The 26,553-nt window shown below is 39.1% G+C and overlaps 3 protein-coding genes across 3 annotated transcripts; 2 read left to right on the top strand and 1 right to left on the bottom strand.

Moving 5' to 3' along the window:
* The first annotated feature begins 987 nt into the window (after positions 1 to 987).
* Positions 988 to 3,671, top strand: LOC148351798 (dnaJ homolog subfamily C member 30, mitochondrial-like). The gene has a single exon (XM_088353839.1). It carries the CDS (start codon positions 1,024 to 1,026, stop codon positions 1,945 to 1,947), a length of 924 nt encoding a protein of 307 aa, XP_088209965.1. The 5' UTR covers positions 988 to 1,023; the 3' UTR covers positions 1,948 to 3,671.
* On the bottom strand, positions 3,151 to 18,052 carry LOC148351797 (cleavage and polyadenylation specificity factor subunit 3). The gene is made up of 18 exons (XM_088353837.1): positions 17,876 to 18,052; positions 17,733 to 17,796; positions 14,912 to 15,009; positions 14,614 to 14,742; positions 14,351 to 14,528; positions 13,995 to 14,084; positions 13,763 to 13,913; positions 13,426 to 13,601; positions 12,485 to 12,643; positions 12,272 to 12,418; positions 10,603 to 10,755; positions 10,415 to 10,523; positions 10,252 to 10,350; positions 7,544 to 7,638; positions 7,401 to 7,488; positions 5,822 to 5,888; positions 5,654 to 5,750; positions 3,151 to 5,544 (listed from the first exon to the last, which is right to left on the bottom strand). The coding sequence occupies exons 1-18, from the start codon at positions 17,944 to 17,946 to the stop codon at positions 5,422 to 5,424; spliced, it is 2,094 nt and encodes a 697-aa protein (XP_088209963.1). The 5' UTR covers positions 17,947 to 18,052; the 3' UTR covers positions 3,151 to 5,421.
* Positions 18,053 to 18,157: 105 nt separating this feature from the next.
* On the top strand, positions 18,158 to 25,459 carry itgb1bp1 (integrin beta 1 binding protein 1). Its single transcript, XM_088354455.1, has 7 exons — positions 18,158 to 18,414; positions 20,975 to 21,092; positions 21,206 to 21,284; positions 21,362 to 21,492; positions 21,563 to 21,655; positions 24,712 to 24,861; positions 24,938 to 25,459. Exons 2-7 carry the CDS (start codon positions 21,021 to 21,023, stop codon positions 25,007 to 25,009), a joined length of 597 nt encoding a protein of 198 aa, XP_088210581.1. The 5' UTR covers positions 18,158 to 18,414; positions 20,975 to 21,020; the 3' UTR covers positions 25,010 to 25,459.
* The last annotated feature ends 1,094 nt before the right edge of the window (positions 25,460 to 26,553 follow it).

Here is a 26,553-nt window from a genome sequence, read left to right as displayed (position 1 = left end):
ATTTTGAGTAGACAGGGAACACATTTAAAGATCTAGTGTGTAATATTTCACCACTTGATGGCACCAATGCGAACGGAAACCAGTGCCAAATGAGGAGAGACTTCTAGGTCTGGATTCCACGGTGTAAAAGAAATCCAAATTTCGAGCTATGTATATTTTTTTTTATAAAAAATAAAATTGGAATACCTTTTAGTCATCATCCTTCCGATCTCCTCTTTCTTCCACTCAGTCGCTTTACTTCCACATCCTCTCGCATTTAGTGACCCTATAACTAGGGTTTGCGAGACTTTTTGGTCTCTCGCCCCCCTTTTTTTGCCTTGCTGTCTCTTAGGGAGTAGAGATAGAGAGGAGAGGATCCCCAGTCCCCTCGCTCCCTCCACTTTAGTCGCCTCTTACGACACACAATGGACCACGGTGGGAGAATTCTCTTACCTTTCACGAGAAGGCCTCTCACCACAGGGTAAAAGGTGAGGTGTTGTGAAAGGATAGTGGGATTGTGGACGCATTCTTAAGGATGGACTGGGCACCCGTATGATGCGGCAGGGGTAAACCAGTGAAAGCTGTCGGGCCCTACTGTTGAACAAAAGAGTGTGTTGTGTCACCCTGACCCGAGTGACATGGCCGCTTTCTGGTGTCCCGTTTCATCTGGAGGGACGAAAGTATGACCAACTTGGGTGCCGAGGTGCCTAACTTGTTTGGGTGTTTGGGCAATTGGGTTGGCCATGGTCCAAAAAGTTGTGTGGTTTTTTATGCTATTTATTTCCCTTTTATTTTCTTTGTTATTGTATGTGTGTGTCTTGCTGTCGGTCACCCCTCTTGAGGGATATGACCAAGGTAGATAGATAGATAGATTTTTTGCTTAGTTTTCAAATGAATGTTTTCTTTACTGGATGATTTGTTTGTAGCACCAGGGGTCACTAAACATTACACAATGCCCCTTTAAATTGGTTATTCTTCAAATTTGACCTCCGTGGCTACAGGTGGCGCTATAAACAGTTAATACCACTTCCGGTGTTGGGCAATATGGCGGAGGTCATGCTCCGTCTTGGCAGAAGTTCATTCAACATTTCATCGAAAATATGCAACTTTTCGCCACTGAAGCCTCATAAAAAGTGCAAAATCGGTACGGTGCACTCATCGACATTATCCACCGGGTTGTTATTTGTGGATTATGACCGTAAAAGAGTGCTTGCAGACGTGAACTCTGACGTAACAGTCGGAATCTCACTCGACGTCAATGGACCTGGAGTTGATTGTTTAGTGTTAAATGTTGATATCGCGCGGGCTTCTTCATCGAGGGCACGTAGAGACTCTATGGGGATCTTCTCCCCGCAAATCAACGCTCGTCCCGGCTCCCTTTTGGGACATTTAACGTTGGTGAGGACTTCCAGCAACGGTGCCCCAGAAGAGCCTCTCTACAGAAGCAAAACCGGCTACTACGACATCCTCTGCGTGTCTCCCTCGGCCACTCAAGCCCAGATCAAAACCGCCTACTACCGCCAATGTTTCCTCCATCACCCGGACAGAAACACCGACAACGACGATGCCAGTATCCGCTTCTCGGACATCAGCGAGGCGTATTCGGTGTTAAGCCACAAGGGCTTGCGGAGGAAATACGATCGCGGGATCTTGAGCCAGTTTGATCTAAACAACAGAACCCGAACTGGACCCTCACCCGTCGCTCCCGGGAGGGCGGCGCCGAGAGGGAGTAACGAGGCGATGGATCCCCGAGGGAGTGTGTTTGATTTCGACAAGTTCTTTCGCTCGCATTACGGTGAGCAGCTCCAGAGGGACAAAGACAATCGGGAACGGAAGGAGGAGATGCAGAAGAGAAAACAACAGTCGGTGGGGGAGAGGAACAAGGAATCCTTGTTGGAGTTAAGCTTGCTTGCGCTGCTGATTGCCGCCGGGATGCTGTTTGCCACCTCCGGGAGAGCATCTAGCTGATGTGAGGACTGGAACACCTAAGAAATGTGCACCTTTTTGATTTCTTGTTGCGATAGTTGCACAACCGTTCTCTATTTAAACATAAACACTGCAGCGTAAAGCATACCCATTGACCTCAGAACAACTGTTCCTCTTATTCGGGATTCGTACCCCCTTTTCGTGACCTAATCCAAGCACTTTCAAAGCTAATATCTCCAGTACCATGAAGAACCAAATATATCTGCTATTTAAATGTGTGATTTTGAATCTTGAGTGTGCATTAATTAACGCGTATGATTTTTAGATCTTGAGTCATTCGCAAATATATGTATTTTTGAGTCAAATCTCTCCCCATATAGGCAAATGACAATGACAGTAGTATGTAACTTATTTTCAGTTGCAGGAAGTTCTCCCCTTAACACTGGGAAATGCTACGGTAGTTTTTTTTTTTTTTTTGCATGGCCCATAATAAAAGTTCACAATTTATACATAACCCTTGCACTTTTCATAGAGCCAGCTTTAGGTGTAACATGCACTGTTATTTTGGGTACAACCCATAGGGGTCTGTTGGCGCTGAATAAGACAATGCCATTCAAATTAATGCCAGTTGCTGTTAAGAGGGAAGGAGAAATGCAATGCACAAAAAGACAAATAACTCACTTTCTTATTCACACCTAAGGACAAATTAGACCAGCCAATTAACCTGACATGCATGTTTTTGGAATGTGGGAGGATACCAGAGTGCCTGGAGGAAACCCACACAGGCACGGGGAGAACATGCAAAGTCCACATAGGTAGCTGGATTCGATCCATGACCTCAGAACTGTGCCGCGGATTCCCTAACCACTCAGCTGCTGTGCCGCCCTAACAATTTCAAGCATTTACAATTACTTCCTTACCCAAGCTATAATTACTTTTCAATCTTTGAAAACACAACATTAAAATTCAGGATTTTCAAAGATTTTTAGCACCCATACAAACTCTGCTTCTTATGTGATAATAAACCTTGCAAACACAGTGCACATGATTTGTTCACAAAAGGCAGGTTTTGTAGAATCCTGCAAAAATATTAGCAATCAAAAAAAGTTGCATGTTACCAGTGTTCGAGACGATCCAGTGTTCTGCCAAAATGTCCTATTCTGTCAAGACGTTCTATCGTAGGCTTTATCTTACAACAATTTTCTATTATGATCTAGTAAAAACCAACAACACTGAAACTCAGAATTATAGCAAAGGGAACTTTTACTGATGATATAAAACGAGGGTTCATACTGTACACTCAGTGATTACGGTAGTCAACAAACACCATGCTAAAAGGCTAACACAGAAAAACACGTCAGGCTTCTAAGTTACATCATAGAACAGTATTGGTGAGAGAGTCAAATATGACTGAGTTAAAACAAAAAGTAAGTACTCACTGCTTTTAACTGAATATATCATCGCTTTCAAAGGCACATTTGATTGGTAGGACGAAAACGTGCGCATTTTTAAAAAAATCGCTATCAGCGTTGAGCGCATTCATTGGACGTTTCAATGGGTAGGAAGGAATTTTGGAACACCAGATTAGAGCTGATATAGGCAAGACAACATCAGTCTAACAAAATTTTTTTCCCCCCGTAGAAAAATTGTTAAAGGGCGTGCACAGTTGGAAATTGTGTACGCAGTATATGAATACTGTGCCTTTATTTTTGGGGAGCTGGGAAGTCTCACTTTTATGATGTAATAAACAGCCGTGCTTGATTGTATATTTTATTATTTTTTTCTCATAACCTTAAAACATTTAAAAGAACAGAGGACAAATATTTTAGAAAGAACCCTCTACGACAGGGGTGTCAAATAGGCGGCCCGTGGGCCGGATGAGGCCCACTAAGGGATTGAATCCGGCCTGCGAGACACCGCTCAGCGAAGCGCAAGAGAAAAACGAGCTGCAAGTTGAAATGTATCATTGCTGTTGCCAAAGCCATGTTGCCTCTCACAAATGCTGTACTTGTATTTCTCTCTCTTACTCCCGTTTTCACTCACTGTCTTTTTCTTTTGTTGTTCCTCTTTGTCTCTATCGCTCTGTCTTATTACCTTCATTTGCTCTCTCTTTCCCCTTCTCTCTTTCTCTCCTTCTCTTGTCTCTGCTCTATTTCCTTTTGAATTTCATTCTTTCTCTTTCTTTCCCCCTCTCTCACTATTTCTCTTGGTCTCTTGTTTCTCACGCTCTCTCTTTCTATCTTTGTCCCACCCTCTCTACTTTTCTCTCCCTCTTTCTATTCTTTTTTTTTTTTTCTCTCTAACCTACAAGTCCGGCCCCCAAGAGAATGTTTGTAAAGAGCTAACCCAGATGTTTAAGAAGTCCATTTATTTAGCTTGTGATTCAGCAGTAGAAGAGGTCTTTTTCCTGTTTCTGATAGAAAGCCACTTGCTATATATGGTAGAAATAACTTCATTGTATCGTGCCTCACGCTTATTGTTAAAAAATGACTATCTTTAAATATATCGATGATCATGATGAAAATACTACAAATGATGTGCCGGGGAGTCTCTAATTCATATTTATGTTATAATAAACGGCCATGTTTGAATAATATTTGTACATTTCTTTTTCTTAATAACCTTGAACAAATTAAAAGCACTGGACATTTAAAAAAAAAACAACCTTCGGTTATCGTTAAATACTGAACATTCAGTGTAATTACACATAAAACGTTACAAAACAGTCTTAATTTACGTATACATTAAAAAAACATTGCATCTGGAAATTCACATGAAACGTTAAAAATACAAAGTTATTTTAAATACTGAACATGAAGTGCAACTGAATTCACATGAAACGTCAAAAACAAAGCCAACTCAGCATTTTTTTTAAAAACAAAAAATACTAATCCTACCGCTATAAATAAAATAAGTGCTTGCAGGTAAAAACAACACAACATGTAAACATTAAGAATTCTGATGATGAATAATAAGTGCTTAACCGTGAGTCAGTGTTATCCAGTAAAGACTAATACGATAGTGTCACTTCAGTGTTTCCCGTAGAACTTTGAACTTTGATTTTTAGAGCAAAATCAAGAAGCTAAATCTACGATCCACGTGTGCCTTTATTATAAGCACTGGGAAAAAATGAATCGTGATTGTACCACATAAAACACAATGGAATTAGCATTAGTCTCTAGTACTGTGACTAAACTAGTGTGTCATCTATACCACTGGTGGTCTATTGGTTAGAATTCGTTGCTCTGCTGCGACCCGGATTCGATTCCTGTTGCATACAACAGCTAAGTTTGAGCTGAGAATAAGTGAGACAAGGTTTTTACCGATTTCTAAAAATTACAATTAGGTGTGCGTGTCATAATCTAGTGCGTGTTAGACACCATTAAATATTGTCTATCTAAAAATATCATTTATGATACAAGTTTATGAGACTCTGGCGGGACCAATTCAACCCTGGTGTCCCGCCAGAGTTTTCCCATGGTATGGGTAACACTGCACTTCAAAAAATGTTGCCACTCACAACTTTACCAATGACATGGATGTGATGGGGTGCAGAGCGTCAAAGAGGCGCTGCACGGCCTGTTCAATCAGCTCCCGCAGGGAATCGTCTTCTGTGTCCTCGTCGTGGTAGCTCACGGACTGGTGTTGGGAGAGAACCGTGATAATTCTGTGTTAAATGTCAGCGGGAAGGAGATTCTGGCATTTCAAATATGGAAGTACAAAATATTGCAGAACACTAACACCTCACCCTTGTTTCTAAGCAAATGTTAACGGTCTTGCCGTCGACAGTCACCAAGATGTTTTGACCGTCGCTTGTGTCCACGTAGTCCTGTCCAAACATGTCCCTAAAACCCCCAAGATGGTGTTTAGATCACAAGAGCAAGAAATATAAAAGGGACGCAGTAACCCTACTCACTGTAACATGACTTCGAGTCGACTTTGAAAGACGTCCATGTCGAAAATCGAACTCTGGGATTCCATGACTAAACACACAAGTTGATACAGAAAGTGATTAAATATTGTTATCCCTTGTCTATTACGATGAATGGGGCTCAGAGCCCCTGCAATAGCCCCCACCCCCATTTTAAACATGCACTCTGCCAGCCCCAGCTTGCAGCAATACGCGACCTAGGATAGGGGAATGCGACTGCCCAGGTGATGTTTATTTTAGGCCGTAAGAACGAAAAAAATAGGCTGCCACGCACGCCAAAAATTTGTTTTATCGGCACCTGTGATAGGCGAGGGAGAAAATGGATCACAGCTATACAGTACAGAACATCTTAGGCGGGCCACAATGTCACCCTTCAGTGGCCCGAACTGAAAATAAACGTCGTTCTGATGGCTCCTGCTTGCAGAAATACTCAACAGGGGATAACGGATCGCAGCCGCACAGGTGCAGTTCATTTTAAGCAGAAAGAACAGAAAAAGAAATCCGTCACGCATGACACAAATTTGCTCTCTCTGCCCCTGCTCTTAGCAAAAGACAACTGGGGATAAGGGATCACAGCCAAAACAGAGCAGTTAATTTTATGCGGACCAGAACGGTCTGAACTGAAAAAAAATTAATAAATAGAGCTCTGCCGGCCCCTGCTTTAAACAATCGACGAATGTGGACAAGAGATTGGGGACAAAACAGTAAGGGTTCATTTTAAATCTGCCATAACAGCAAGCTTCAGTGGCCTGAACCCCACAAAAAAAATCGCTTTTCCGGACCATGCTCTCAGCAATAGTCGCCTGGGTATAATGGATCACAGCCAAAATAGAGCAGTTCATTTTAGGCGGGCCACAATGGCACACTTCAGTGGTCTGAACCGAAAAACCAGACTCTAATGGCCGCTGCTCTCATTAATAGTCAACCAGAGATTTTATTCTAGGCAGCCCATAACTGCACGCCTTCTGCCAGTATGCGTTCACAGTAAAATGGAAGGGATTACCACTCTTTTCAAGTTATCTTATTTTCCCAGTGCTAAGGTTGAGTTTTTCCTTGCCCGCATGTTAGTTCAAGATCAGGGTATGGTGTCATTGTAATCTGTGCAGCTCTTTGAGATATTTTGTGATTAAGGGCGTCACAAATAGATGTGACTTGACAAAATGGAGTTGGGGAAAAATGCATCATGGCCGCACAAGTGCAGTTCATCTCAGGCCGAAATACAGTAACGTCTTAAAAGAGCCACCAGGCACAAGAAAGGTGCGCTCTGCCATCCCTTGCTCGCAGCAATATGCAATTGGGGATAATGGATCCCGGCCGCATGAGCACAGTTCACTTTTTGGTGGACACAACAGCGAAAAAAGGCGCCGATAAAGAATGTGCTCTGCCGGTCACAGTATGCACCAATATTCAACTGGGGATAATGGGTTGCGCAATATTTTTTCAACCCACAATGCATTAAGGCCACAAAATGTAAAGTAGCAAAGAATTGCAGTATTTAATTGATTATATATTGCAAAACAAATAACAATTTTATATGTCATATACTAGTGTTACCCACACATACCTTTCTGAGCCTTTGGATTGGATTGGACCTCCAGAACTACGGTGGTGACGGCATCCGCGTACATGTCGTTGAGAGGATTAGCAATCCACTGAAGGGGAAAAAAAAACAGTCATCGGAACAAATTTTAGCCTCCAAGGACTCACCTCCAACATAACCATTCCCGCGTCGTGGATCAAAGTAATACTCTGAAAGATCCGAAGAGTTTTCTTCTCGGTACCGTCGAGCTCCTGCACATCACCTGATGGGGAGGAATGCTAAGTACCTCATGAAATGGATTTGATTTGGTGCTGTCAATCCTTAATTTACGTATACATTTAATCCAGAGTTCTCCAGAGTTAATCCAAAATTTTCACTCAAAACTTAAATCTTTAAATTTGCGTTGATTAATTTAATTTTGCTTTGCAACCCTTTTAACTCTTGTGTTGCCTCTTTAAAGATGCTTCAACTGGAGTTATACGAGTAGGTGTTATAGTTTGTGTTATAGCTTTAAATTGGTGTTAATTGTGTTAACTTTGCTTTACAATGGATGTAACTCTGGTTTTAACACATAAAAGATGCTTTAACTCCTGAGTTTAAAGCGTTGTAGCTTTAGATGTGTCATTATTGGGTTGACTTTGCTTTAAAACAGATTTACCTCTTGTGTTAACACATTGAAATACTTTAACTCCCGAGTTAAAGGTTTCCATGAATGTACAGTAATAGTTTAGTTTGTGTTAACATTACATTTAAACTGATTTAACTCCTGTGTTAATACATTAGATACTTTAACTTTTGAGTTAACTACATTGTAGCTCTAGATTTGTGATCATTGCATAACTTGGCTTTGAAACAGATTTAACTCTTGTGTTAACACAATGCTTTAACTCCTGAGTTAACGGTTTACAGAAGAGGTATTTTTACATGAATGTAAGAGTTTTTTAATTGATGTTAACTGCATTGCCTTTGCGTTTAAACTGATTTAATTACTGCGTTATCACTTTAACAATGCTTCAACTCCTGAATTAAAGGTTATTACTGCTTCAAATTTGCGTTTATTGCATTAACTTTGCTTTAACTCGTGTTTACACTTTAAAAATACTTTAACTCCCTAGTTAAAGGTTTCCATGAATGTAATAGCTTTTCATTTGTGTTAACATTGCATTTAAACTGATTTACCTCTTGTGTTAACACATAAAAAAATGCTTTAACTCCCGAGGTAATGGTTTACAGACAAATTAAATCTGTACATGAATGTAAGAGTTTTTAGATTGATGTTAACTGCATTGCCTTTGCGTTTGAACTGATTTAATTATTGTGTTAACACTTTAACAATGCTTCAACTCCTGAGTTAAATGTATTATTGCTTCAAATTTGTGTTTACTGCATTAACTTTGCTTTAAAACGGATTTAACTCGTGTTTACACATTAAAAATGCTTTAACTCCTGAGTTAAAATATTTCCATGAATGTAATAGTTTGTCTTTTGTGTTAACTTTGATTTTAAATTGATTTAACTCCTGTGTTAAGACATTAAAGATGCTTAAACTCCTGAGTTAAGGGTTTATAGAGAAGTTAAATCTGTATTTGAACATAAGAGTTTTTAATTTTTGTTGATCTCATTAACTTTGTTTTTCAACTGATTGAATTACTGTCTCAATTCTTTAACATGCTATCTCCTGAATTAAATGTGCTAAATTTAAAATAAAATGTTTACAGAACAGTTAGTCTATACATGAACATAAGAGTTTTTCATTTTTGTTAATTGCGTTAACTTTGCAGTAAAACAGATTTAACTCTTGTGTTAACGCATTAAAAATGCATTAAAATGCGTTAACTTCCGAGTTAAATGTTTACATTCATGTTATAGTTTTTCATTTGTGTTTACATTGCTTTTAATCTGATTTAAGTCTTGTGTTAACATGTTAAAATGTTTTAACTCCTGAGTTAAAGGTTTACAGATGAGTTCAATCTTTACATGAATGTAAGAGTTTTTAGTTTGTGTTATTTGCATTAACTTTGCTTTAAAACTGATTTGATTACCGTGTTCACACTTTAAAAATGCTTCAAATCCTGAGTTAGACGTATTTTTGCTACAAATTTGCGTTTATTCCATTAACTTTACTTTAACACTGATTTAACTCATGTTTACACATTAAAAATGCTTTAACTCCCGGGTCAAAAGTTTCCATGAATGTATAGTTTTTGAATTGTGTTAACTTTGCTTTTAAACTGATTTACCTATTGTGTTAATACAATAGAGATGATTTAACTCCTGAGTTAAATGCATTGTAGCTTTAGATTTGTGATCATTGCATAACTTTGCTTTAAAACAGATTTAACTCTTGTGTTGACACAATGCTTTATCTCCAGAGTTAAAGGTTTATAGAGAATTTAAATCTGTATATAAACGTAAGCGTTTCTAATTGATGTTAATTGCATTAACTTTGCTTTTAAACTGATTTAATAACTGCCTAAATTCTTCAAAATGCTGTCTCCTGAATTAAATGTGCTAAATTTGAATGAAAGGTTTACAGAACAGTTAAACCTATGCATGAACATAAGAGTGTTTCATTTTTGTTAATTGCAATACCTTTGCTTTAAAACAGATTTAATTCCTGTGTTTACACATTAAATATGCTTTAACTCAAGAGTAAAAGTTTACACATCAATAGAAGGAATTAAAGCTTTACCAAATGTTAGTTTTAAATTTGGTCAATTGTGTTTACTTTGCTTCAAAACAGATTTGACTCTTGTTTTAGCACATTATACATGCTTTAACTCACGAGTAAAGGTTTACACATGAGTTGATGCTTTACACAGACTTTGGGGTTTTTAATTAGTTAAAATTGTGTTAATTTTGCATGAAGGCTTACCTGTGAGGTTCCGAAGGTTGCAGACGAGCAGCGAGTAGGGTCCGGTAAAGGGGATGGCCTGGGTCTGCTTCACTGTGCTCATGGACAACTCTGTATAAACTGCAAAAACGAAGCATGTTGATACATGTTGGATGTAACCCGGAATATCGAGGACTTGACTCACGGGAAAGGTCCGAAGGGTTAAGTATGTGGTAGTTGAAGTTCTTCTTCACCAGGATGCCTGACACCCTCTGACCCTGAACACACTTTTGATCTGCCAGAGAGCCCATTACCTAAATGGAACCGCACATTATTGCTGGGCAAGCTAACAAAATCAAATGCATTCTTCGACCTGTGATGACGTTTCACAACCTTGGCTAGTTTCTCCCCACGGAAGTTGAGGGTGACAGACTCAGTGTTGCGAGGGTTGTGGACTTCGATGTGAACCTGGTCATTATCCTCGTACTCTCGGATGAGCGCCGCCTTCAGGCGCGCCATCTCGTTCTGCTCGCCGTGGACCAAGATCTGAGGACGGGAGGGGGGACGGTTTCAACCAGTTGACAGTCTTGTTTTTTGACTGAAAAGCAACTGAGCAAGGTTCCTACAGCTTAAAGCAAGATAAATTCAAGACTCTTCAAGACGTTTTCAATGCCTCTTGAAATCAAATTTAGGACCAAGTCTACAAGAAAAGAACAATGAAACCAAAAAAAAAAAAAAAAAAACGCAATTATTTCTTGCACACAATAGATACGGTATGCTACAAAAGTGAGTACACCCCTCACATTTCTGCAGAGATCTTATTATAATTTTTAACAGAAAATTACTCAATAAACATCGTTTAGACACAATTAAAAGAAGTATGGCTTACTGGGAAGATATCCTCTTGTCTGATGAGACTAACATTAATTTATTTGGCTCAGTTGGTGTGAAGTATGTGTGGCGGCAACCAGGTGAAGAGTACAAACATGTTTATGTTGTGCCTTAAGTCAAGAATTGTGTTGGGAATGTCATGGTTTGGGGCTGCATGAGTGCAACTGGAGTCGGGGAGTTGCATTCCATCGAGCAAAACATGAACTCAAGCATGTACTGTGAAATACTGGAGCAAGGAATGATCCCCTACCTCTGGAAACTGAGTCACAGGTCAATGTTCCAGCCTGACAATGACCCCAAATACACCTGTAAGATGACTAAGGCTTTTCTAAAGGGACTAAGGGTAAATAAAGGAGATAGACTGGCCAAGTATGTGTCCAGATCTAAATCCAAAAGAACATCTTTGGGGAGTCCTCAAGCGGAAGGTGGAAAAGCACAATATCTCAACTACCCCCAAGCTCAGTAATGCTGTCATGGAGGGGTGGAAGAGCATTCCAGTAGCAATTTGTGAGGCTCTGGTGAAATTCATGGCTAAGATTAAGGTGGTTCTGCAAAATCATGGTGGCCGCACCAAATTTTGAACTTCAGGAACTTTTACCTTAGGGTGTACTCACTTTTGTAACCAGAGGTTTAGCTACCAATGGCTATATTTTGAGTGGGAAAATCAATTTACACTGCTATATAAGCTTTACACAGACTACAATTTGTCAAAGCATTGTTTCTTCAGTGTTGTTTAATTAAACATAATGATGACATTTCTGCAGAAATGTGAGGGGTGTATTCACTTTTTGACATACCTGCCTCGTACTCATTACCTGGCACAGCTTTTAGCCATGGCAAAAAAACGTTTGTCGGACAGACACTTCTTGTTAAATATACACTTTCCCATGGTCCAAAGTAAACGTCTCTGTCCGAAGTTGCTTTATGTATTGTAGGTAGACCTAAGACATGTGTCTGTTCTGAAAGGTCCGACTGAAACCACATCAACGTTTTGATAGTTACCACGAAAGTGAATCCGTGAATTATTGATAAATGTTAGTAAATCTTTTTAGTTGAAGACATTATAATGCCAATTAAGGCCTTGTTTTTAGAATAATGAATTCAATGCCTTCTAAGTGAAAAGGGGAATGTAATAACTTTTACAATAAATTATGCATCGCAGCTTCCCTACCACATGCGGAGGTTTGAGAGCGCGGATGAACTCGCTGGTCTGCTGGTAGTCTGTGTGAGCTGAAAAAGAGATGTAGTCCACCGACATCTTCAGCTGAAGCTTCTGCCCCGACATGGTGGTGATCTCCTCCGGCTCGGACATGATGTGCTGTCCACATATAATTTAGCTATCATGCGTGTTTGTGCTCAATCCGGACAAGTGGTGATAGCGGACCTTGGCCAGCGTTCCCTCCACGCAGTATCCGGCGATGATGACTCCATTTCTCTTGTCCGTGCACCAGCTTTCGAAGAGCTCCCTGGAAAGTCCGCTTTGCATCATGCCAGGGGATGCCATCACCACACTAGGGCCGATGTCGTCAAAGTGGTCCATGCTCTAGAAATTGAAGACACGGGAGATAGTTTTTGTTCCCACTAAGGCAGGGGTGTCAAACAGGCAGACTGCAGGTCGGATCAGGCCCACGAAGGGATTGAATCCGCAGGTTGAAATATGTCTTGATGTTGCCAAAGCCAGGTGCTTCTCACAGACGTTCTACTTGTATTTCTCTCTCTCTCGCTCTACCTCCTGAGCTACTGCCATTTAGCATATTTTTAACAGGTGTCTTTTTATTGTTTTCTAGAAAAAAATAACAAAAACAATAAATACGCAAAGAAAATCAATCCCCCAATGGAACAAATATTAGCTTTCCGATGTTTTAACGTGTTACTGTTTTTTTTTTTAGTAAAATAAGAAAATAATAATTAAAATCAGCAAAATGGTGTTCCAGATTCTGACCTTGTTTTTTTTTTTTAGTACAGTCTTAAAATCAAACAAGTTAGTAAATATTGTACATCCTTATGAGCAGATAATTAATACAGTATATAAAAATTGTAATCTGTTGCTAGTTAAAGGATATGTATGAATGTCACAATTACTCGGCTGATCACTTGAAGACGGCAGAGATAACGAACAAGGGCATGCTTTTGTAAAGATAAAATCAGGCATTTTCCTGCGGAACACTAGACTTTCATGGGTAACTAAAAGTGCTTTAGCCCTCGTAAAGACGCATTTGCAAACAAAAGCAGTTCAATATATTTGAAAGTATATAAACACCATCTAGCTTAAAATTACTCAAAAGAACATGAAGATGATTTTAGTAGTGATGTGCTTCCCTCTACCTTGAGGTTGCTGATGTGTTTGAAGACAAAAGGATTGTTTATATTGATGGCTTTGCGGATCTTGTCGTTCATGGCATTGACGTAGGTCTGGTACACAGCCATGCACTTTTTGGCCAAGGACGAGGCGTAGTAGATGGGGATGTCGTGCAGTTCTGGATGGTTTTGCCAGTACTCATCTGTGGTTACAGAAATACCCCCCAAATCAGTCAACAAGTGGGGCAAGACAGACACTTAATAGGTAGAGAATATCTGAGAATAAATCATTTATAAATACTCGTTGCATTTAAATATTTTCATTTTTTTATGGCTGGCACAAATTGTGCTATTAGCCCCCTACCTAGAATGAGCAGCAGCTCCTGCGCTCGCCCTAAAGCGAACACGGGAATCAAACAGCGGCCCTCTCTGTTGACAATGTCATGGACCGTGTTACAAAAACGAGCCTCCCGCTCTTCGCGCTTCTCGTGGATGTGCGTGCCATAGGTAGATTCCTGTGCAACGACAGCAAAACGTTTTTATTGCTTCAAACTGGGAAAAAAACCCATTATGCCTGTTTCATTTCGGCATCATACAATAATTAGGATGTCTGGTTTGACGCTTGGGATTTCGGCCGCCATGAGGTGCCGGTCTTCCTGTCGTGAGAAGTCCCCGGTATACAGCAGCTGCGGAATGAGTGGACAATAAATGTTTTCTATTGGTGAGACAAAGTACGACATCACGAATATTTTTGTTTGATTGGATAGAACAAATTAAGTCACAGTGCTCATTTCTTAAGTATTTGGGAGAATCGAGTAGATTATGGAAGCAATTCAAAGAAGTGAACATGAATAAGCTCAATTGCCAAAATAAATACCCCCGTGGACTTTTTTTCTTGCAGATGTTACACAGACGACAAATTAGTATTCAATAATCCAAGAAAATCTGCTACCTTGACCCCAGCTATTTCAATCATAAACATGGCAGCTCCCAGAACATGGCCCGCGTGGTAGCACCAGAATTTGATCCCTGCCACTTCCTTGACCTCGTGGAAGTTTATAGTCTCAATTTTATCCATGCTCTCTTCTAGATCCGTCTCAGTGTATAGCATGTCATCTGCAGAAATGTTACTACCAGAGAAAAAAATATTAGTTTTTTTATATTAGTCTCAATGCAACTGCCCCCACCCCCCAAAAAGAAAATAGGGTACCCTACCTGACTTTGACGTAGTCCGAAAGGAGCCAGCGATAGATGGCTTTGGTGGCGTGGGTCATGAAGGTTCTGCCTTTGAAGCTGGTCTTCTGGAGGAACCAAGGCAGAGCACCGCAGTGATCAAGGTGGAAACTAGACGCAAAACAAATGACTTTTAGTGCTTAGTTTAGCTTTATATTCTTTAAAGGTCAGCACAGTTGCAGAGTAAGCATCTAATAAGGGGGAGTGTGGAGGTTCATTTGGAGGAAGAGAAAAAAATGAAGAGAGCAAAACAAAACAATGCCTCTTTTGTAAAACTTACTGGCTGATGAGCAGCAAGTCAATCTCTGCAGGGTCGATCAAGTCTATGTAGGGGAGGGCATCCATTCCCTCTAAACCAGGGTGGATTCCACAGTCCAGCTGACAAACACACACATTAAACTAAATTATACACTCAAAACAGGCCCACAAGTTGATAGTTTGGGGCTCCTGCCATAAAATGAAAATGTAATGTTACTGAGGCCCGCACAAGTTTGATATGGATGCTACTTCCGTGCTAATTATTTTGGCAGGGCTAAAAATTCACACACTACTTGTTTAAATCAATGTACATCTGCCCTGCATTATTATTTGATAGCTACTTCCTGGTTTGACCCTTAACAGTGTGAACACCTCAAAGACTATAAGTTTCAACAAATTAGCGGATTCGCTTAATTAACCTCTTCTTTTTTTGCAACGTAATCACAAAATATTTGACTTAAATTGGGGGGAGTTGCGGAGGAGATAGGCACTGCTGTTGAACTGAAGCTTAAAGGATAATGGCTGCACCTTGCACGTAACTTTAAGTACGTTTCTGTCTTTGAGGAAAGTTTGTTAAACATGTTTTATCTGCTTGACCATTGCTATTGAACCCAAGTTGGGTGTATTTGCTTATGTTTTGTCGTCATACGTCACAAGAGTCTGATTTGTGTGCTGGCTGCTGCTTTCAGCCACAAAGGTGCAATTACAGTTTAATGTAGCTATAAAGTAGTTTTCAAGAAGCCGTGTGCAAAATAATTCACGTTAAAAGTTCCATTCATGTTCAGAATTTCAAAGCATAAAAACTGTAAATACACACAATTAAATCTGAATAGCATGCATTACATTTTTCTGCTCACATATTTACTTTTTATTTTTCATTTTATTATTCGTTCATTTATGTTTTTTATTATTTGCTTTATTATAAGTAGTTTATTTACTTGTGACAGCATTATATTTACTTTATTATTAAAAAATAATTTACATTTTTAATTTTATGAAAAAAAAAAATACATTTATTTGAGAACAGCGCTTTAATCAGAGCTTTTCTAAGAATTATGGGGGACTTTAATACTCACATTAATTGCCCACTTACTGTTGCGATTCGGTGTTTAATTGATACCTTTGGTTTGAATCAATTAATCGATATGCCGACTGATGAAGATGGAAACCCACTGTTCTTGGTTCTGAGTCAAAGAGTTTCAACATCAAATGTGACTGTGTTACCAAATACCAGTGTTATCTCTAATCATTATTTAGTTACATTTGAGGTACTGGCTAAATGTTGTGCCCTGGTACATCTTCTGCCCTCTTGGACCTTTTACCGGGGGTAATTGGGTCATTTACTTTATTTATTGGTTCTGTTGACTCACTTATGAGTGATTTTAATGACGCTTTGGTTAGTATCCTGGATTCAGTAGCGCCCTACGGCATACATCTTGACCTAAAAGACGCACGCCTTGGTTTACTGTAAAAACTAGATCACTTAAACAATACTGCAGGAAATTTGAATGAAAATGGCATGCTACCAACCAAGAGGTTTTCCGTCAAACCAAGTGTGACAGCTTGCTGAAGTATAAAGCAGCCCTTGCCTCTGCTAAAACAAACTATTTCTATAAGGTAATTGCCGCACAAAAATAACCTGATTTAGTCCCGTTTTAGGGATTTGTCACTTACACAGCTGGTGAGTATAGCCAACTCGAGTTTTTCCTTGCCCTCGTGTAGGTTTTAGATCAGGGGATGTTATAATAATGGTCTACGGCTGGTGTCAAACTCATTTTAACCCGGGGGCCACACGATAGAACAAAAATTCTGTCGGGGGCCGGACAAGTAAATTAAAGAGAAAGAAAAAGAGATAAAGAAAGAAATAGAGAAAGAGGGAGGGAAAAGGAGAGAGCGCGGGACAAAAAAGAAAAAGAGAGGGAGAGAGCGTGAGAAACAAAAGATAAAAAGTCGGCGAGGGAGGGGGAAAAGAAAGGGAGAGGAAGAAAGAAATCCAAAGAGAAATAGAAAGACAGAAGGAGAGAAAAGAGAAAAGAAAGCGCGAAGAGTATGAAGAGAGAAGAGAGAAAAGGAAAAAAGGAAGTTAGCGCAAAAGAGGGTAAAAGACAGAGAGAGAAAGAGACAAAGAGCAAAGCAACAAAGGTAGAGAAAAAGAGAGACACAGAGAGTGAGAGACACAGAGACAGAGTGGGAGAAAATGGGTGGAAAAGAAAGAGAAAGAGAGAAATAAATACAAGTACAGTGTCTTTGTGATAGGCACCTGGCTTTGGCAACAGCAAGTTGATATATTTCAACCTGTAAATTGGTTTTTTTTTTGGGGGGGGGGGCAGTAGCTCAGGAGGTAGAGCGCTCGTCTTGGGATCAAGGGATCCCAGTTCGACTTCCGGCTCGTCCGTGTTACATGTTGAAGTGTCCTTGTGTAAGACACTGAACCCCTAATACCCCCAATAAGCAGGTTAGCGCCTTACATGGCTGCAAGGCCGCTATTAAGAAATGTGGAGCACATTGTAAAGCGCTTTGGGAAGTCATTGACTTGAAAAGCGCGATATAAATGCAGATCATTTCATTTCATTTTTCTCTTGCGCTTCTCTGAGTGTTGTCTCGCGGGCTGGATTAAATCTCTTAGCGGGGCCTGATCTGGCCCGCGGGCCGCCTGTTTGACACCTGTGGTATACGGTCTGTGCAGCCCTTTAAGACTCATTGCGATTAAGGGCAATACAAATAAACATGACTTGACTTGTGGAAACCCCAATGTAGCCCAAATAAATACACCCAGTAAATTGAGGTTATAAACCCCTGCTCTAGGGGGATTTTTTTTATTGTACATCAAATAGATACATTACCATAATTTTTCGTCCTTTGAACTCCAGGATAATACATGACCTCCCAACCTCCTGACCAGCACCTCTGAGGATAAGAGACCAGAATAAATAAACATTAGCTACCATTATATTTTAACACACAATTAATAAATGTATCTTCGTACAGAGGACGAATATGAAGCTGGTCACTCTCCTCTGCCGGGACAACCACTTCCACTTTTCGTTTGGAGGACATATCTGCCTAAAAGAACGAATAAAGCTTGAATGACAGATCTCGCGTTTTATCGTAGCGCAGTGTTTTGAAAATGAATGAGAAGGCGGACCCAAGATGGGGCCCCACTTCCGGTCGTCTCTCAAAACACAGTCGGTAAGAATAAAAGTCATTGGCAAATGTTCCGGGGCAAATGTTCCCTAGCAAAATAATGAACAGATTATAAACACGTTTTAAATATTTATTGAATAATAGTTAAACAAATACATGTTTATAAGTTTAATGCACAGTCCTAGTGACAGAAATATTATTTTAGCGTGTGCACGAACTAAAATCGAGTGAGTCCCCTTTAAGAAGTTTTGGGTGGAGGCTGTCTAACTACTTGAGAAGCTAAACTGTGAATAAAACCCGACAGACGCAATGTAGAAATACAGGCTGGGAGATTAACCAAATTGTATTAACGGTACAATGACGGGCCAACGCTCCTGACAGGTATGCACGTTCTGGATTTTTTTTCCATGAATAACGGCGATCTTTCGATGCAGTTTAAGTACAAACCAACTTCTCATGATCGAGATAAAAGCGATGTTGCGCGTGGGAGGTGAATAATAACTGGTTTCGCCTGGGTGTTTTTTTTTTTTTTTCATTTTAAATTTTGTTTTAAATCGGTTTAAACCCGTTATTTATTCAATAGCGTGTAATTTGTGAGTTTTACAAATATTGTGGGTAACTGCCATGTTGTAATAGATATGTGACTCCTAAATATTTTATGGCCCACATCAACACAAGACAGCAAAAAGTCAGATAAACGAAACCCAACTTTAGCAAGTCATCGACACCGATACCATGTACAGACTATGGCAGGCGCTAGAGATTCCGTAAAGGGACAGTGTGTGTTATTTTTACCACTAGATGTCACGGCATCGTGTCGTGCTAGCAGAAATCGAGTGCTAAAAAGCACACGGAAGAATACAAACTAAAGAGAATGAAAGTGACAGAACGCACCATTATACCGCTCACTTTTTACCTTACACTTCTACTCTATAGCATATGAATAACCTATATTTTTTGTTGACAATATCTGTTATTTGTAATTGCAACATCCATTGCAGCCTGGTCATCCTGAAAGGTGGATTACCACATGTGCGGTCCCTTCTCAATGTTTCTTCATTTTCCTCATGTTGAGGTTTTGGAGTTTTTCCTTGCCCTCATGTTGGTTTCAGATCAGGGGATGGTGTAATAATAGTCTGAAAAAATAGTCTGTGCTATAACCTGTGCAGCCCTTTGAGACTCTCTGTGATCAAGGGCTATACAAATAAAAATGACTTGACTTGACTTAACTTAGCCTTTTTGAGTTTTGGGGGTATCCGTAGCAGCAAGATGGACAAATATATCAGCTCACCTTAGGCGAAACTTATATAATGTAGAATGAATGCAAATTCCTCCCACTATAAGTTTTTGAAAAGGTATATTTTTGAGAAAGTTAATGTTTTTTTGCTTATTATTTTAATTAATATAGTTTTCTTATGATTTGATTTTCAACCACTTGGAGTCAGGTAGCTATTACACACTGTCCTTGTAAAACAAAGACTAACAGGCCGAGAGACAGTTTGATTCCCAGGGCCATCACCACCCTAAACAAGCGCACAAGACTGAAAAGAATATCCTAACTATGCATATTTTTATTTTATTTTTAAATTTTTACATTTTGCAAAATGTTGTTGCTGATGCCATTGTACTATTTTCATTGCTATTTTTAATAAACTTACAGCTATAATTAAAATTGTTTTATTGTCATTGATAAAAAAGTTGTGAAAACGGCTTCCAATGCGATTTAACAATTTAGGACAGTCTACCTGAATCACCCAGTAAATATTTACCTATTTATCCTAGTATTGTTTTTCTTATTTATCTCAAGTCTTTAATGTTTATCTTGGAGAGGCACGTCAATTTAGTTTTAAAACAATGTTTCTATGATGTTATCAATGACAATAAAGACAATTCTAACTGTATACCCCCTTCTGTAAATAAATGGCTTTTAATCCAATATAACTTTTCATAGTATGGTATTCTTTAATTCAAAGCAATTTCTACATTCTGTATGATGAACGCCTACTAGGGGGCAAACCATATTGGTATTGGCCACCATCTTAATTGCAGACACTGGAGAGTGTTGGTAACCCAATTATGAGCTGCTTTAGCAAATGGGATCACTTTGGTGTCCTGTTCCACTTAGCTGCTAGCATCACTTTAGTATTTGATGCTAATCAATTCAACAGTCATGCTAGTGTCATAAACGCTAACTACTAATGTTAGCCGTTAATACTATACTAGTTTCTTTGCATTCATGCCTGATGTCTTATCGTGTAAGTTTGGACTAAAATGCTCTATTAAACCGTGTTCAGAAATGTATACATTCCCTAAAACATGGTTCTCCAACGTGGTGGCCAAAGGTACCAGGTAGACCTCTAAGACAGGTTCTGAAAATATATCATGGGTCATTGTGACTTTCTTGGAAATTTGACTTCTAACTGGCATGATGTTTCGTGATTGTGCCTATTTTAACCCCTAATGACCATGTTTGGACCTATTTTAACCTCTAATAATAACATGGTAATAACATGGTAATGACACAGTAATAACATAAGAAACGTGTTTTTTCAGAAATGCATAATAAACTGGTAGCTCTTTGGACTGATTAGAAACACAAAGTAGATCTCTGCTTAAAAAAAGATTGGAACCCCTGCCCTAAAATATCCGATCCTTCTTTAAGTAAACATAAAAAGTAAATGGTCACAAATGTCTTAACTATATTACTAATTATATTGGAAAGAATCATAGAATATTTTTGCTATATCCCAATGTTAAACTGACCCCCCAAAAAAACAATGGCTATGAATAAATAAATTTGGTCTCATCATTTAATTATTAAGTACAGTGTACCTAATACTTGGTACACAATCATTTTGCAAAACTGAATATATTGCATCTCTTCTAAATAAACTTAGACGGTTTTGCAATAATTCCATGCTAAATTGTGTTTGGAGTCTAGGTCGGAGGTGAGTCGGAATGCTGTGTTCCAGGATGCGAAAGTAAAAATGTTCCGCAAGGTGAAAAAACGCCACAGCAGCAGTAGCTCTCAGAGCAGTGAGATCAGCACCAAAAGTAAGGTATGGTAACATATTCTTCTATTACACCTCAGTAGACCACAATCTGAATTAGACCTGGGTAGATTGTGAAGGTCTAATTCATATTGTGGTCTTGACTTCTATTTCTTCTATAGTCTGTAGACTCCAGCTTGGGAGGACTGTCCAGGTCCAGCACGGTCGCCAGCCTAGACACAGACTCTGCAAAGAGCTCAGGTCAGTGAGACAGCCTATGGATGTTCTTATTCAGTTCTTCCTCTCTCATCGTTTCCAAAAATGTCCTAATTTCCTAGGAAACAACACGTCAGAAACATGTGCAGAGTTCCGTGTGAAATATGTAGGAGCCATTGAGAAGTTGCAGTTTGACATGAGCAAGACGCTCCAAGAACCTCTCAACCTCATCAACTACATTGATGCCGCTCAGGTCAGTAAATTGAGTTTACAGAAGCAGGTTTTCTGATCAAACCTCATTTATTTTTAATTACGGTTATTAGCAAGATGGAAAGCTGCCGTTTGTACCAGGAGACGAAGAAATTATCCTGGTTGTGTCAAAACATGGAGTCAAAGTGACCTCTCTGGACCAGTGTGTGAGTCCTCTTTGTTTTTTTACACATATATGATTTCAGAGGTCACTCCACAGGCGTTTTTGTGTTGTTCTTTAGCTTTTATTGTGATCCCACTACTAAAGTATTAAAATTACATTTCTCTATACTGTGTATTCAATTAAAGGGACGATTTGTATTACTTGACCACTAGTTGTCGCTGTATTTTGTAATGCAACGGAGAAAAAAAACGAGTGTTTAAAACCACAAGGGCGATACAAACTATGGAAACTCAAAGTGACCAAACCGTACCATTATTCTTACTGTACATATTTTTGTCCAGCCTTGCGCCAAATATTTGGTTCAGGGTACCCATAGCAGCAAGGTGGCAGACAAATATGTCAGCTCCCTCTAGGTCAAGGGTGTCAAACTCATTTTTACTCTGGGGCCACACGATAGAACAAACATTCTGTCGGCGGCCGGACTAGTACATTAAAGAGAAAGAAAAAGAGATAAAGAAATAAGAGAAAGAGGGAGGGAAAAGGAGCGAGGGCGGGACAAAGAAAGAAAAAGAGAGAGAGGGAGAGAGCGTGTGAAACAAAAGACAAAAAGTCGTGAGAGACGGGGAAAAGAAAGGGAGAGGAAGAAAGAAATCCAAAGAGAAATAGAAAGACAGAAGGAGTGAAAAGAGAAAAGAAAGCACGAAGGGTATGGAGAGAAAGAGAAAAGATGAGCAAAGGAAAAAAGGAAGTTAGAGCAAAAGAAGTTAAAAAGACACAGAGAGAGAAAGTGACAAAGAGCAATAAGGGAAGAGAAAAAGATTCATAGAGAGTGAAAGAGACAGAGACAGCGTGGGAGAATAGGGGTGGAGAAGAGAGAGAGAGAGAGAGAGAGAGAGAGAGAGAGAGAGAGAGAGAGAGAGAGAGAGAGAGAGAGAGAGAGAGAGAGAGAGAGAGAGAGAGAGAGAGAGAGAGAGAGAGAGAGAGAGAGAGAGAGAGAGAGAGAGAGAGAGAGAGAGAGAGAGAGAGAGATGCAAGTACAGTGTCTTTGTGAGAGGCACCTGGCAACATCAAGTTGACATATTTCAACCTGCAGCTTGTTTTTCTCTTGCTCTTCTCTGAGTGTTGTCTCACGGGCCGGATTCAATCCCTTAGCGGGCCTGATCTGGCCCGCGGTCCGCCGGTTTGACACCTGTGCTCTAGGTGATGCTCATGTTATGAAAAGCAAACTTTTTAACCTATGAGGGGGTTTTGGGGTTTTTAAGGGTTATTGTTCTATCTTCGTTATGAGTATTTTAAAGAATGCAAGTTTATCTGAAAGTGTATGTATTTCTGCTAATGATAATTAAACCAGTGTTGGTGTCTTTGATGAAAAGCTCTTTATAACTAGAAGGCGCTAAATAAAACACCCTGTTCCCATTTAAAATAATAACTATTTTGTGACATTTTCTTTCCATGATTTAAAATCTGAGGGATGCCTCTTGCTGCCGCTAGGTGGCAAAAAAGAGCTACATAAGAGGTCATTAACCTTTTTAAAGCTGAGAGCTTTGTTACCAATTTGTATGGTTTTAAATTGGGAATTCTGATCTACATTTCTTAAATAACAACATATTACTGTTGTTCAAGTCATGTTTATTTGGATATCCCTTTATCGCAAGGAGTCTCAAAGGGCTGAACAGATGAGACTTGCAAACGACAGACTACACCATCCCCTGATCTAAAACCTACATAAGAGCAAGGAAAAACTCAAAACCTCAACGTGAGAAAAATGAAGAAACCTTGAGAAAGTCGTTAGCGAGTATCTATTAGCATATACTTGTTAGGATCCACCCGTACAGAAATTATTTATTTTTGAAATTTTTAAGGATACCTCTAACTAAGCACCCCACCTTTAATGATCAATGGACAAGACAATTGACAACATTTAGCATAAATTATAGTCAAAGAACACTCTTAATGCACTTGGTTTAGGGTGTTGGATGACAATCTAAGTTTGGTTCATATTGTTTTCATAATTCTGCTTTATTTCTATTTCAGTTTGATGACCAGTCCTATACTACCAATATTAAACAATGGATTTCAACTTTTCCTATTCAAGACATAAATAACTATTTCTCCATGTATTTCCGCTATAATGTCCTAGGACAGGGGTGTGCCACATAGGGCCCTTTCGGCTTTTTAACCCGGCCTGCCAAACAAAAATGCTAAAAATGTAATGCTTAATTATTGACATATATCAATATAAATACATGTACTACTAATGCACTTTTCTCTACTTGCTTTTATATCATTTATTAATTTTGTCTATCAAGATATGCATCAAATGTTCTGCAATCAAAATACTTCTGATTTAGCTTATTGTAATTTGAGTTTTTCCATTTCAAATGATCAAATGTAGTGCCAAAAGTGGAACTTTTTAACTCATTGACGCCATTTTTGGGTTCTGTCATTATTGCATTAAGTTGCACGTGCAAGTACATGCATTTCTTAGATGCGCTCGAATAAACCTTTCTTTGTTCATCTTATTGGAGTTAGGGTTTGGAATTTGGACTGAAACATGCCTTTCCTTACTTTTGACATTTTCATGCTACACTAACAAAAATCTCTCCCCTCTTTTCTTCAACCTAATGTGTTGCGTTCTCCGAACACCTTTGCTAAAAGTAATATATATATATATATATATATGTATATATATATATATATGTATATATATATATATATATATATATATATATATATATATATATACATATATATATATATATATATATATATATATATATAAAATCAAATAGGCGTGGTGGAATATTTTTTTTAATAAAAGTTATTTGAACTCATTTGGGAGTTGTTCACGCATGCGCAATAGATAATACTCTACCTTCAACTTTTTAAGTCCATCTTAAATGACACGCCACACCTTTAAACTAGAATTAGAATTGTCTTTATTGTCATTGTTAACAACATAGTGAAAATTGTTCACTAGGAGATTAGACATGCTACTCCAGGATAAACATGTAATGAAGACCTAAAAGAGGAAAATTAGATTAAAAGGAATGTAGAATATGCCGTTTTCCTTACAATGTCTATTATTCTTCACCCTAGGACGTGTTGCACCGTCACCCTCTCTACCTGATTGTGCGAATGCTGTGCTATGATGACGGCCTCGGAGCTGGGAAGAACCTCTTGGCCCTCAAAACCACTGACCCGGGACAGGAGGGTTGCAGCATCTGGGTGTACCAGTGCAGCAGCTCTGTGAGTGCCTGCAAATGATTTAATAAGCACTATTTTGAGTTATTCATAGTGGCTGTTTTTGTTGATTGTGAAACAGGAGCAGGCTCAATCCATTTGCAAGGTGCTCTCTGCTTCTTTTGATGGTGCGCTTGCATCAGACAAGTCCTGAAGACGGCGAATGATACAGTCAGAAAAGGGAGATAACGTGACTGACAATGCTACCCCGTCTTTTTCCGCTTTTTATTATCCCCCGCGATGACATATCATAATAACTACCATCCACACAAACAAAATAATTTGGAGATTACCTCCTGGGGAAGAAAATGTAATGATGACACTTATTTTATGAGTTGTTTGGTACAGAGTACTTCTCAAAATGGTACATAGTTTTAATCGAATAAGTGCTTGCATCCGTAGCAACTTTATGGGTACGATTTTTTAAACTGTGTTCTTGTGTTTTTAATTGCTGAGACTTGAATTTAATTACTATATCATTGTTGTGTTGTGATTGATGATAAAGAAATTGTGGTACATCTTTTTTTATTTATAATGCGTGTCATTGTAACGTTTACCTATTTTTTGTTTGAACATGTTTGTCACATTAAATGAGTCAATTTTGTTCTCGTGTCAATCTTTGTTGTCAATAGCTATTTTTTCGTGAAAAAGATTAGAGAGAGAGAATGAATGTTCCAAATTACTGGCTCTTAATATTAGAATTATTTTGGGGTTTACAAAAACTACAAAGCTGGATAGCAGATGTTCATCAGCTTGTGTGCATTTTCATTTAAGAATTGCAGAAATGTGTCCACGCTGCCCAGTTTTGTGATTTGAAGGCTCTAAATACTCCCTCCCATGGTCCGGAAACTTTTTTGAAATATCAAATTTTGGAAGAGAAACTCGATATAGGGCAGCCCTACAGTGCAGAGGTTCAGGGTTCAAGTCCAGCTACTGCAGCCTCCCTGTGTGGAGTTTTCATGTTCTCTCCGTGCCGGTGTGGGTTTCCTCAGGGAACTCTGGTTAATTGGCCAGTCCAAATTGTCCCTAGGTGTGAATGAGTGAGTGAGTTGTCTGTCCCTGTGTGCCCTATGACTGGCTGGCAACCAGTTCAGGGTGCCCCCTGCCCATTGTCCGAAGATAGCTGGCTCCAGCATCCCTGCGACCCTACTGAGGATAAGTGATGCAGATAATGGATGGATGGAAAATGGATATAGTAGATCAGGAATCACCAACCTTTTTTTTGGAAGCTGAGAGGTACTTTTTTTTAACTGATTCGGGTAAAAGTTTGACTCATAATGGTATTATTATGTCGTACTATTACTATGTTTTATTCAAGCACTGAGGAACTGTACGTACAGTATATCACAAAAGTGAGTACACGCCTTACATTTCTGCAGAAATTTCATTATAGTGTTCAGTAGAACAACTCTGAAGAAACATAGCTTTGGCACAATGAAAGGTAATCTGTGTAAAGCGATTATAGCCGTGTACATTTATTTTAACCCTCAGAAAACTTAAACAATAGTTGTCAATAATTAAACCCCTTTGCAACAAAAGTGTGTACACCCTAAAGTGAAAGTTCCTGAAGTGAATGGTCTGAGTACTTCCAGGCTGACCTTTCACTTCTTATATCTCTGTAGCAATGCTGACATCACTCCTGCCCCTATTTTTTAAGATAGCATTTGGATGTCACGCTGTGCACTTTCACTCAGCTTC

The sequence above is a fragment of the Urocampus carinirostris genome, chromosome 15 (genome assembly GCF_059441175.1).
Source record: "Urocampus carinirostris isolate Australia breed hairy pipefish chromosome 15, RoL_Ucar_1.0, whole genome shotgun sequence".
Lineage (NCBI taxonomy): Eukaryota > Metazoa > Chordata > Actinopteri > Syngnathiformes > Syngnathidae > Urocampus > Urocampus carinirostris.
This window is presented reverse-complemented; position numbering and strand designations above follow the sequence as displayed.